The 13821-nt window shown below is 45.5% G+C and overlaps 2 protein-coding genes across 2 annotated transcripts; one reads left to right on the top strand and one right to left on the bottom strand.

Annotated features, from left to right (window-relative positions):
• Window positions 1–203: 203 nt before the first annotated feature.
• Window positions 204–4168, bottom strand: LOC308169051 (cilia- and flagella-associated protein 45-like; the record flags this gene model as incomplete). The annotated part of the gene is made up of 12 exons (XM_080543686.1): window positions 204–279; window positions 403–627; window positions 766–959; window positions 1201–1314; window positions 1443–1589; window positions 1761–1890; window positions 2005–2183; window positions 2368–2538; window positions 2897–3028; window positions 3206–3349; window positions 3774–3893; window positions 4148–4168. The coding sequence occupies 12 exons, from the start codon at window positions 4166–4168 to the stop codon at window positions 204–206; spliced, it is 1653 nt and encodes a 550-aa protein (XP_080399812.1).
• A 1394-nt stretch (window positions 4169–5562) lies between these two features.
• Window positions 5563–12229, top strand: LOC308168723 (uncharacterized protein). The gene is made up of 3 exons (XM_080543348.1): window positions 5563–6041; window positions 11300–11375; window positions 11572–12229. Exons 1-3 carry the CDS (start codon window positions 5820–5822, stop codon window positions 11703–11705), a joined length of 432 nt encoding a protein of 143 aa, XP_080399474.1. The 5' UTR covers window positions 5563–5819; the 3' UTR covers window positions 11706–12229.
• The last annotated feature ends 1592 nt before the right edge of the window (window positions 12230–13821 follow it).

Below are 13821 nucleotides of genomic sequence, written 5' to 3'. Positions count from 1 at the left end.
GCAATGTATACAGACATCTTTATTCAGAAATGATCTAATGATTATGCTATACTAGTTTCCAGCCTGTGCAATTGATTTTCTGTTTAGTCAACTGTTAGTAGCTTTAGTCAATGTTAAAAAGAGTGACAGTTTCTCTTTTCAAAAAGTAGGATCTAGGACTTTTCCCACCTGTTTTTTTAAGTTTAGGATTTGCATTAATAATGCTAGTGTTCCAGAGTAGGTAAGGCATGTACCTTCCTCTCCACTTCATTGCAGTATTTTTCTGGAAGTCCAGCAGCCCTGAAAGAAAAAACGAGTAAACATGAATTGATTCGGCGTATCGAAAATGGCCTCTTACTGTAGTTTACACACTGTAGAAAGCTTAATGTAAATGCTCTGTCTTTTCTATTGCAATTCACTAACTTGAGTTCCTTCAGCTTCTTCTCCTTGATCTCATCCAGGCGTATGCGACGCTGGCGGGCCTCTTCGTCCAGACGGTCTCCCTCTTTGAAGACCTCCCTGCGCTGTGTGACGGCCTGTAGCTCACGCTCCCTCACCTGCTGACGTATCCCGTCCGCATGGCGAAGGACCTTCTGCCTGTGATTGTCCTCCTTGTCCTTCTCCTTAGAGATGGACACCTGCTGGGCTCTGGTGGAAGAGGAAGCAGGGCAAAGAGACTGTTTGGAACTATAGTTACAACTATAGTTAGTACTGTGTGTAATATTTACTTACGAGCTCAAAAGGCAGTGTTTGTCTTCCGAAGAAAGTGTGACATTGCGGACATACCTCAACACCCTCTCAAATTCAGCCCTCTCTCGCCCGGCCTCAATGGAAAGGAGGTGCTCTTTGTGGGTGACCTGCTCCAAGCGCGCTGCCTTCAATCTCTCCTCCTCCTCTACTTTCTTTTTGAGCTGCTCTTTCTCTTTTCTCCTCCACTCCCTCTCTGCAGCCTCCTGGTTCCTCCGGGCTCGAAGCTCATCCTGACAGTCACATAGAAACACTCCCTGTTAATGTCTCCATGTCCTCTACAGCCAATTAGGTATCATACTAGAATAGCAACTTGTTTGCCTGGTCGCCACAACAAAAGAAATAGGTGTTGGCTAATAGAACAAAGGGTTTGGTGCAACTGGGCAAGCAAAATGTCTTGAGCTGAAAATGAGTTCAGGATGGCTGTTATGGTTGTGTGTGTTAAGGGGATAAATAAGTGAACTTGATGCTAACCTGCTCAGCTTTGAAGTCTCTGTCTCTCTCCTGCAGGGCTCTCAGTCTGGCCACCTCCTTCTCCTTCTCTCTCTTGATGCGTGTCTGTTCAGCCTCATACTCAGCCTCCCGCTCCTGTAGGTCATACAGAAATGAGTCTTTGTCCACCTCAAAGACTAATCTATTGGTTTGTGTGTGTTGGAGGGGGGGGGGGGGTACTGCACTGATCCACACAGTACACACATTTTGTACTGTATTCTCACCATTTTCTTGCGGGTGTACTCCATGGCTCTGAGGTTAGCCAGTCTCTCCTCTTCCTTCTTGTGTTCCTTGGCCAGCAAGCTGTCCTCATTGATGCGGAGGATCTCCAGTTGCAGCCTCCGCTGCTCCTCCTTCTTCCTCTCCAAAGCCTGTACCCACACAACCACAGATTGATCAGTCAGCCACACACACACACACACACACACACACAGACATACAGTGCATATACCACACGCAGCCTACGTCCATACACACCACTCTGAGTTTTCAACTAGTTTGTTCCAGAATGATTATAGAATTGCTGTGCTGCACTAAAATACCTCCAGCTCCTCCACCTGCATCCTCTCTAGGTTCTCCAGCATCTGCTGCCCCTCCTGCTCCTTCACCTCATCCTGCAGCATCCGGTCCTCCAGACGCTCCTGCATCTGATTCACAATCAGCTGCTTTCCCCTGGACACTCACAAAACAGAGGAAAGAGTTGAGGTGTTGTATGGTAGAGACAGACTGACGTCTGGTGTGTGTGTGTGTGCGCGTCTGTGTGTGTGTGTCATAACGAGGCCTCACTGGATCCTCTGATGTTTGCGTTGCTCGACGATCTGGTCCTGGGCCTCCAGGGCTCTCCTGCGGTCCAGCTCCATCATGGCATCCAGATGCGTCTCCTCCTCTTGCAGCTCAGTCAGGATCTGCTGCTTCTCCAGTATCTGAGCATCACGCACTGCGTGGCATTGGGCACCTAGGATCAGCTGAGGACCAGAAAGGTACCCACATGGACAATAGGACACACACGCTTACACAGAGGTGGGAGAGTATGGTCAGTGAGTAGGTAAGATACTGCAGGAATGTGTTAGTTAAGTAATTTAAAATATATATATATTATAAAGGAGGTATGAACCACACAAGTGAAAGAGTGACCAGTTAATTTCCTACCTCATTGAGTTTCTTGACTTCATCCTCCTGCTCCATCCTCATGGCGTTGGCTCTCTCCAACAGGTACTGAGCCTTGTCCTTGGCCTCGGCCTCCAGCTCACTCAGACCCTGGTTCTTCTGACGCGACAGGTCGGCCTGACGGATATTAGCCTTCCTCTCCTCAGCAGCATCCTAGCCAGAGTTAACCATAGTAAACTTAGGTCAGTTTAGGCCTACACCTAATTGTTAAGGACAGGACTGTGGTAAGCTGAGCTGATCATAGATCTGTGTTGTAGGTGTTGAAGCAGATATATGACATAGTTCGTCATACAGCTGTGTCATGTATGAAGGGTTGCTCGCAGAAGAGCAACAGAACACACAAACATACACAGATACACACACACACACACACATATACACAGATACAAACACAAACACACACACACACACACACACACACACACACACACACAAACACACACACACACACACACACACACACACACACACACACACACACACACACACCTCACAGAGCAACATTCCTCACCATGGCGTCTTCCCTTTCCTTCTTCTGGGCTCCCAACATGGCGTCCCTCTCTTCCTTGGTTGGAACTTGAGATGCTAATGCAATACGCTTAAACTCAGTCGGCCGGAAGATTATGGACAGACCAGGTGGATCCTTACTTGAGATCCTGGCAAAATGACAGTAAATTTGTTCCGAATTTGTATTTGACCACTGGTAAAGTCGTTGTACATGTTTACTGCTACAATGCTGCTTTTGCCAAGTCAAATACTTTAGGATAGGCTTTTCTTAATGTTCATCAGATAATTGCAGTGCATGTTAGTAACTGGATACTTGCTTCAGGTCACGGATGAGGTCCATGGTAATAATGCGAACTGTCTCTGGTTTCTGAGCCTTCTGACTTGTAGCAGAGCAGGGCTGGACCCTGGGTAATGAGCAGCCCCTTCTCTCAGAGTCTTTCACATCACAGGTTGACAGCTTGGGTGGGAAAAAAAATCCAACATAAATTTCCACCATATCTCTCTGATACTCACCTACTTTGAGGTGTAGTGCTGAGGCACAAACATGTACATTTCAAGCCTGCAAACTGTGACACTTTAAATAACGTGAAAAAATACTATTGTGCAATATGACAACCCTAGTTGACTATCTGTGCAGTATAGTACAGTGGATTGTGTACATAGCCTTTATTTATGTAAACCAGCTCCTTACCTTCTTGTGATTTTATTCTTTTTCTAAAAGTTTTTTTTTTTTTTTCCTTTCCTAACACCAGGGGAGCCACCCCTCCTAAATTTCGTTGTTTGGTACCTGTACTGTAGCAATGACAATAAAGTCCATTCATTCATTCATTCATTCATACTCTGCTATTAACCTCCCATGACCCACCTGACCTGTGGCTCACCTGTTTTGGGGTTCCAAAGAGACTTTCATCCACATGGGAGGTGAGGGCATGGGTGCGATAGCGGCGTGGATGGGAGCTGCCCAAGCCTCGTTTAGATGAAGAGCCAGAGGCACTCCGTGTCTGGAGGCGAGACAGGACATGAGACAGGACATGAGTCATGTACAAACCTCCACTTAGCTACTAATGATGCAACGAATGTCAGAGAAGTGTGTCCCACGATTCAAAACGTTAGCTACCATGGTCTTTCAAATTGTTCTCTCTCGCCAACCAACATGACATAATAATTAAAACATTGAACAGAAGATCAACAGAACACCATTATTATAATACGAGATAGTATTATGAAACAGCAGTCCGGTGTATGAAGCAGGTACCAGTTCCTTCGCCTGTATCATTGTAGGCTGTGGGACGTTTGCACGAAGGTGTTTTGTTGTTGTTGCGTCTCCATGGAAACTACTGCGCTGCACGCACGCGTCAACCCCAGCAGCGTCAGGCGCGCGTCTCAACCGTGTCTCACGCTGCTACCGCGGCACGCCACCTAGAACAAAAACAAAACAAAAAACAAATATTATGGACATATTACTACTAGCCTACAGATGGCATGTATAACTGTAGGGGGCCGGACTTATATTTATTTATTTTATTTAGGCATAATTAGCATATTATTGTTTAATATTTTAACTTTCTTTCCAAATGTATGTTATTAATGGCTTATTATCAGTGTTAACAGACTCCTGACACCTATACTGCAGCCAGCCACCAGGGGGCGATCAAGATATTTTGGCTTCACTTTGTTATTACACATTGTAATCATTTTCAGTTATCAATCATGCAAAATGTCACTCTCAGACAACCTGAAGCGTAAAATTCACGTGGAAAACCGCAGTTTTAATGAGGAATGGACTGACAAGTACGCATTCATCTGGCCAACATTTAGTAAAGCAAAACCTGTAGGCTATGCCTCATCTGCACTGAAACGGTAGTTGTTGAAAAACGATACAATCTTCGCCGTTACAATTATACAAGGCATGCATCTTTCAGAGAATCATACCCTGAGAAGTCATACCCTGAGACTGCTCCTCCTGAGACATCTACTGCACCCCAGAACTGCGTCTCCTGAAGACACCCGCTTTTCCCCTCTACTGTGTCCCCTAAAAACTTCTATTGACCCCGTTGTACTGTTTCTCTGTTTCTCCAGATATATAAATAAAAAACAACAACCTGAGCTGGATTATTCTTCCTGCTACGACTGGTCACTGGTGGATTGATGATTCATTTGCTTAGTCAAATGTATTGATTGTAAGTCGCTTTGGAATAAGGTGTCTGCTAAATACCAAAAAATGATGCTGCCATGAAAGGAAGCATTTCTGATATTGCCTCAAGGTGCAGTGCCCAATTGCCAGTACGTTCAGCTCTCAGAAACTTGCGAAGTATGTCCACCATATCCATGTACTGCAACCAGAGGGCAGCTGTCCTGCTACAGGATTTTAAGTATTCACTTTTGCTTTTGAGTTGTTCCTTTATTCTGAGTATCACATCAGCATTGCAAGCCTTCTCTGCAGACACTGATCCCTCCATCAACTGTGCATAGAGGACAGCAACTTCATCCAGATCAGATGCATGCAGGTATCTTTGACCCTCTTATGGAAGCTTGGGCTAGTAATATAAGTAAGTCCAAGATGGCCGCGCGCTTAGACGCTGCAGCTCGGGGGGCTACCACACTGGTGTTTCATTGTGTTTTTAATTACATTTGTATGTTCACTTTTTTTTTGTAGTACTTATAGGGAACAGTTGTGTATATAGTACCTACAGCAGGCTCGACTTATTAGAAGTCGGCACGCAAAACGACAAGATAGTTACGGCGGATTTCCTGGAGCAATACAGGATTGACAAGGACATCGCAAGGCTACCGGGAGAGCCCTGGTTCACAGTCCCCTCCCTGAGGCGGAAACGCCGGCGGCGAGACCGTAGGAAACGGCGAGGCCGCCGGTGAGGCCTGCTAGCAAGATTGAGACGCAGCCCAAACAAACCAGCCTGACGAACAAGATGGATGAACTGAGACTACAGGTGGCCAAAAACAACATCGTAGGGGATAGCTGTGTGATTATTCTGACCGAAACCTGGCTAAATGACAACATTGTGGACGCTACTGTTAGCTTGGAGGGACGAACGCTGCACCGCGCTGACCGAACGCTGCTTAGTGAGAAGACCCGCGGAGGCGGCCTCATTATATCTACGAAGGACAGCTGGTGCTTAAACACGAAAACTGTAAGTAGCCACTGCTCCCCAGACCTGGAATACTTGACTGTTAAATGCCGACCCACATACCTCCCTAGGGAGTTTAACGCGGTGCTAATTACATGTGTGTATATAGCGCCTAGCGCAGACAGCAGAGTAGCATTGGCGCGACTATATGAAGTCATCAGTAGCCAACAAAGCACTGATCCACAGGCTATTCACATCATAGCGGGGGACTTTAATCATGTCGACCTGAAGGCAGTACTACCCAAGTTCTATCAGCATGTGAAATGTGCAACGAGAGGAGAAAAAACACTGGATAAGGTATACACCAACATCAAACGTGCTTACAAGGCTAGTCCGCTAGCTCATCTAGGCATGTCTGACCATGTGTCAATCCTCCTGATTCCTGCATACACTACAATGGGGAAAAGTGCTCCCATCACCACTAAGACTGTCAGAACCTGGCCAGAAGGGTCCGCTCCACTGCAGATCTGCCTAAATGACACCCTATGGCAGGAATATGAGCATGAGGACCTGGAACAGTACACGTCGTCGGTTCTGAACCACATAGTGAACTGCACCAACTCAGTCACCGTGGACAAACGGGTCCGGGTCTACCCCAACACGAAGCCATGGATGACTGGGAAGGTCCAAAAACTGATCAACGAGAGGGACAACGCCTTCTTCGCAGGGAAGAGCACACCGCTGTACAGCTCCATCAGGGCCAACCTAAAGCGCGGCATCAAAGCGGCCAAGGCAGAGCACAGAGAGAAGATTGAGGAATGCCTCCTGAGCAACGACTCCAGGCGGATGTGGCAGGGGGTTCAGCAGATGACAAACTTCAGAGCCAACAGGCTCACAGCCGCAGAGGACGACCCCCTGCTGGCGGGAAAGCTGAACACCTTCTACGCCCGGTTCGACGAGGGGCGAACGGAGGTAACCGCAACACAAACACCACTCTCTCCAGCTCTCAGCAGCCTCACCCTCACAGAGCATGAGGTGAGACGCGTACTGAAGGCGGTGGACCCCAGGAAAGCCTCGGGCCCGGATGGCGTCCTGGGACGGGTGCTGAGAGACTGCGCCGACCAGCTGGCCGGGGTTTTCACCAACATCTTTAACCAGTCCCTGTCCCAGGCCACCGTCCCACCCTGCCTGAAAACCTCAACTATCATCCCAGTCCCGAAGAAAAGCACGGTGAGCTGCCTAAACGACTACCGCCCGGTGGCACTCACACCAATCATCATGAAGTGCTTCGAGAAACTAGTCCGGGCCCACATACTCACACGCCTCCCGCCCAACCTGGATCCATACCAGTTCGCCTACAGAGCCCACAGGTCCACAGAGGACGCCATAGCGACGACTCTCCACGCCACTCTATCCCACCTGGAGAGGGGAAACAGCTACGCGAGACTGCTCTTCGTGGACTTCAGCTCCGCCTTCAACACCATCCTTCCAGACAGGCTAGTGACCAAACTACTAGACCTGGGTCTATCACACTCTATATGTGCGTGGATCAAGGACTTCCTGACCGACCGCCCCCCGAGGGTGCGGGTGGGCCCCCACACCTCCACAGCCCTCAGCCTCAGCACTGGGTCCCCCCAGGGCTGCGTGCTAAGCCCCATCCTCTACAACCTCTACACCCACGACTTCACCCCCGTCCACCCCAGCAACTACATCGTAAAGTTTGCAGACGACACCACCGTGGTGGGATGTATCTCGGGGGGGGACGAGGCGGCGTACAGGGATGAGGTAGAGCAACTGAGCAAGCTGTGCAAGGTTAACAACCTGCTGCTAAACAAGTCAAAGACCCAGGAATTCATCGTAGACTTCAGGAGGACTTCAAAAGTCCGAGATCCAGCCCCTGCTCATCGACGGAGAGAGCGTGGAGAGAGTCTCAACCCTCCGATTCCTGGGACATCACATGTGGGATGACCTGGCCTGGAAGGACAACACAAAAGGCACCATCAAGAGGGCACAACAGCGGCTATACACCCTGAGATGCCTCAGGAAAGAACACAACAAGCAGGAGATACTGGTGGCCTTCTACCGCGGCGCAGTGGAGAGCATCCTCACCTACGGCATCTGCAACTGGTTCTACAGCTGCACAACAGCGGAGAGAAACGCGCTACAGAGAGTCGTGAGAACAGCACAGAAGATCACCGGCGCCCCCCTCCCCTCTCTGGAAGAGCTGTACAACACACGCTGTCTCAGGAAGGCCTCCAAGATCTCCAGGGACCCGACCCACCCTGGGCACGTACACTTTATCAGGCTGCCCTCGAAAAGGAGGTACAGGACCCCGGCCGCTAAGACAAACAGACTGAAGAACTGCTTCTACCACAGGGCCGTCAAGGCCCTGAACACAGCAAAGGCCTAAGTTCTGGGCCCAGGACAGTCTGGACGGATTGTATGGCAGCTAGTGCTGAGGCACAAACATGTACATTTCAAGCCTGCAAACTGTGACACTTTAAATAACGTGAAAAAATACTTTTGTGCAATATGACAACCCTAGTTGACTATCTGTGCAGTATAGTACAGTGGATTGTGTACATAGCCTTTATTTATGTAAACCAGCTCCTTACCTTCTTGTGATTTTATTCTTTTTCTAAAAGTTTTTTTTTCTCCCTTTCCTAACACCAGGGGAGCCACCCCTCCTAAATTTCGTTGTTTGGTACCTGTACTGTAGCAATGACAATAAAGTCCATTCATTCATTCATTCATTCATTCATAATACAAAAAATACTTAAAAAGTGTAAAAGGTCAATCTTTTTTTTTTAATGGGTTAGGGTTAGATGGTCTGATATATATTTTTAGGAATACCTGGAATATGAAATTATAAAAACCTTTCATTACGAATATATTGCAAGAAAACGAACCCACTGGTTCCTCTTGACCCACTTACCTGTATGCATCTATGGGTTAAGAATTTCCTTTTACACACATATAGTACTGCATCCAACTCCATGTCTCATGTAAAACTCATGTTTCTGGGTGATTGTGGACAGTATTGAACACTTTGTGTGGACATCAGACAAGAAGACATGCATAAAAACATTATTTAACATGGGCGTCAAGGGGAAATTGTGGCATCACCAGTTTCAGTATTTTTCAATACTTTCCACCACTTGGATTTCTTAAGACTTTTGATATGTTATGAAGGACATATCCATGAGACTAGGACAGTTGAAAGAGTTTCTGTTGCAATTTGTCTGAGGTCATATTGTATATGCCTGTACTATCAACCCACTTCTGTTCTCTCTCCATCTGTCCTCTTTTCACTCTGTGTCTTGTCTTGCTGTCTGTGTTTTGTCTGTTTCTGACTGTGACATGGCTGTTACTGTCTTCATTGTCTGCGTGTTTGTACTGTCCGTGTCTCTCTCCATGATCTACTCTTCTGTTTGCATGGCTCCCTTGTAAAAGAGACCTTGGTCACAGCTCCCCAGGCTAGACTGTAAAAAAAAGTACATACATACATGAAAGCGCACACACACACACACACACACACATAGACACACACAGACACACGCGCACATGCACACACAGACACACGCACACACACACGCACACACACACACATGTCCAGACACGATATCCAAACCCAGAAGCAAAGGGGAAAACAAAAGTAGTGAAGAAGATATATAAGTCAGAAAATATGCAACCGTGGCCTGTGGTGGTCCAGTGGTCTGGCACCGCTGTCTACAGTGCACACATGTGCCCATGTTGGCATGGGTTCGAGTCTGGCCCATGCCCTGCTGACATGTCCTCTCTCCTTACTTTCCTGTCTGTCTTTACTATATCTGTCCAATAAAATGAAATGTGAGTGGGACAACCCAACTCAGAAAAAATGACTTAAAATGTTATATATTTTTTAAAATATGCAACCGCCTTGAACCGACCTGAAAATGTGTGCGTAAAATGACACCAGGACACCGGACGCCCCGCTACAGGTTAACTCTGGCACATCTGAGCTCTTATCCAAGAGATCAGAGATTAGAAAGACTTCACACACAAACACAGGAGGCTAATTCCCCATGTCAGACAAGTGTGTGTGTGTGTGTGTGTGTGTGTGTGTGTGTGTGAGAGAGAGAGAGAGACAGAAAGAGAGAGAGAGAGAGAGAGATGCAACCTGCAACAAACCTATAGTGTGAATTGACCATGTTGTCCAGGTCAAGCATGCATTTATCCTTTCCATAGAACTAGCAGCACTTTGGACAGACTAGGAGACATAGTTGTTGGCTGTGCCTGCTTCTGGACGTACAAACCATCCCTCCACCCTCTCACTCCCTCCACTGTGGCTCTGTGCCTCTCTCTCATGCACTTTTAACAGAGAAATAACCAAACTGCTGCTTCAGCATGTTTCTTTTCCCTTCTATGGAACTACAGTCTGTTGATCGATCTTGAAACAGCCTACTTAACCAAACTTACTGTAGTTGTAGACGGCAAGTATGTAGAGAACTGAACCCTGTATTGTGATTTAGAGAAATTTACTTTTACATGACAAATATTTCTGAATAATTTTTTTCTGGTGAGTTTCTTTCTGCTTGCTTGATGCTGTGAATTTGATCTTTTATAAATCATGCTCAGACTTGCTTCACTAACCAAGAGGACAAAATAATAAAATTATTATTATTATTATTATATTATTTGCAGATGGTTGTTTATAATTGTATAATTGTAAATATGATCAATTTATCCCTGTAGCCTGTTCTCTTGATTGTAGTTTCTAGTTGATTGTGTATTTCTGTAATAGTTTATGATAGGGTACGTTTCTGAAGCTGTAGTATTGTGATATGTTTTTTAATCTATTGTAATATTATTATATTAAATCATATTTAATTGACTAAAGCTGAAGCATGTTCATGTTTAAATGGGTTTGGTTCTCTACATACAGTTCAAACACCTGAAAAAAAGATACATCTGGTGGCTGGATGGTGGGACCATTGTTGTACGCTGTGTTTCTATGTCTGCTTAGTCTAATCCAAAGTCACACTCCCTACACTTGGACTGTCATGGTCATTCAAGCTTGGTACTGTACTGTAGTATAGCCAATAGCACCTACTATAGTCGTAGCTCCTGCCTAGAAAGCCCTCCCACCTAGTAGCAAGGCCCGTCTCGGCCAGCCTATTTTAATCTTGATTTATTCATCTCTGCCTATCAGGAATGGTCCCATCCGTCAGCCAGTGAAATAACCCAGAGGTCAGTTATAATGGCGACTCAGCCTTGCTCATCAGAGCTCCCCCTGCTGGCTGTGTCAGAGTCCTACATGCTCACCTCTCTGCCTCTTACAGGTGGACAAGCTTGATGCCTCCGAGTCCCTGAGGAAACAGGAGGAACAGGCCACAGAGTCTCAGCCCATCGTTTATGGTAGGAGCTGTACGCTATGTTTATTGTTTATGGTAGGAGCTGTATGCTATGTTTATTGTTTATGGTAGGAGCTGTATGCTATGTTTATTGGATCTGTTATTTTCTTGGGCCACATGGTCTGTTATTCTGTTATTTTCTGTCTGTTATTTTCTTGGGGCATATGGTCACGTGTGTATCCCCTGTGCTTGTGTTTCAGGCACGCCCCAACTCATGCTCACTTCGGGCACCAACGTGGCTGTGCCCCCCCAGCAACCCTATGGCTACGGCGGATACACAGCACCGGCCGGCTACAGCCAGCCCCCCCAGCCTGGCTTTGGCTATGGCATGTGAACCCACCCCCCCCCCCCCCCAGTCACCTCTGTTTCTCCTTGTGTTCCTCACCAGCTCCCATGGTCTTTCTACTCACAACAGGGGATTCAAACATGCGCTCATTAAATTATTTTTTATTATATTCTCCATTATAAAACTGTAATGAAGGACTTTTTATTTGTATTGTTTTAAAATAAATTTGATCACATGTTTTTGTTTTGTTTTCCACATTCCATATTTATGACTACTTACATCACTAGAATGAAGGTTTTTGTGTGTAATGATGTATTTCTTTTTATGTTTTTTGTTATGTAATTAAGTGGACTTCAGAATGAAGTAACTGACCTTGGAAATAGGCGGAGAAGCAACTGATTTGCACTCTGTTGTGAGAAGAAACTAATATAGAAATCTCTTAATTTTGATGTACTGAACATGTGAACAGCTTACATTGTCTTTTGTCTGTCTGTATAATGCATTTCATTATTGTATATTCTGGAAAAGGTTACATATAATATTTGAACATATATTGCCACCCAATGGCTATAGATAGCAACACTAAGTAATGATAGTATATTCTACACATGCGTGTAGCTTTATGGAGTTTTAAATGCATACAGACTGTATGTGTGAGATCTAATGATCTAAATAAGAATTTTAATCCCCCCTCAGCTATATTGGCTCTCTAGTCAATCCAGTAGATGTTAGTCCTCCTGTGTTGGCTCTGTGTGTTCTAGGTGACCTTCTGTTGTACCGTGTACAGTGCTTGTGTGTGAGTCTGTGTATGTGCAAGGGGACCAAGGCTGACTCCTAGGGACCTGTATGTGTATTTACTCACCACCCTTCTTGTGCTGAGGTCTGTGTCAGGTATTGTGGTGTTTCTAGGTCACCATAAGTTTGTGTGGACAGACCAAATGATACATTTAAAAAGTGGAGACCTCCACTGTCCTGTCTTGAATTTACTGAAAGCCTCCTAGCACTAAAATCACCGTTAACCATTTGCCCACAATGGACTTGAGAGTCTTAGTGCTGTGATGCTTTAGAGAAACGTACCCGTTGGGTTTAGTGTGATTGGCACTGAGAACAAATAGTAAATGAGATGAGGAGACAGTGGTTTGGTTTCCCAATGTCAACTTGATCAGGTCAGTAACACTCCTGTAGGTTAGATATTTAGATGGTTATTATGAATAATTAGATCTCAGTACATAATACAGTTCTTTGTCAAGAATGGTCTGAAATAAAAGCCTGTATTTACCTTGATGTATTCTCTCAATGCTTTCAATTGCGTAGAGTCCTAATCTGTTAGAGTGCAGGGAAATCCCTCGGGCCCAACTTGAATACTTTAAAGAAGTGGCCTTGCACCTAAGTACCTACCAACAGATAGAACCCAGGGCCCAGTTGTTCAAAACGTTTCATCTGGATCAGAATGATCCTGATTCTGTTTTGCTATCCAGGATCATTTAGGATATATATAGGGTCTATTTGGTTGATTTCGAGCCGTATAGGGGAAATCAGCTAGCTCGATCTTATCCAGATTAAAGGTTTTGAACAACAGGGCCCAGGAGATGGATATAACTGACACCATAGTGACTGGCTGACTCATTTGTACCATTACTACATAACATCCTAAATGAGTATAATACTGATCATAACAGAATCACGATTGAACAAAATATAATCATCATGACATGGTTATACTGACTTATACTTGTTACATTTACATTTGAACCATCTAGCAGATGGTTTTATCCTCAACTACTAGAGATTACAGGGACAGTCTCCCTGGAGTGAAATAGGGCTAAATGCCCTAGTGGCGTTCCCAAGTTACCCCAGGCTACACTAGTGGTGGTGTTCAGTGTCCAGTTGGGATTTTAACTCATGACCTTCTGATCACCATCATAGGGAATATCATAACAGATGAGAAATCTGTCCCCTCACAAATCCACCAGTTGTGTGTGCTGATGTCATGTACTATGTACTGACTACTTTTAATTAGCAAATCAATCAAACTAGTTAAATTATAACTTTCTTTATGATCATGACCTTTATGACCTGGCTGAAAGATAAATATAGTCTAAATAAAATTGTGTTCAGTTGGTCTTGGGTACTTTTAATGGATCAGTGTGAGGGACAGTCAACA

This window comes from Nansenia antarctica (genome assembly GCF_963989245.1).
Source record: "Nansenia antarctica genome assembly, chromosome: 12".
NCBI classification, from domain to species: domain Eukaryota; kingdom Metazoa; phylum Chordata; class Actinopteri; order Argentiniformes; family Microstomatidae; genus Nansenia; species Nansenia antarctica.
This window is presented reverse-complemented; position numbering and strand designations above follow the sequence as displayed.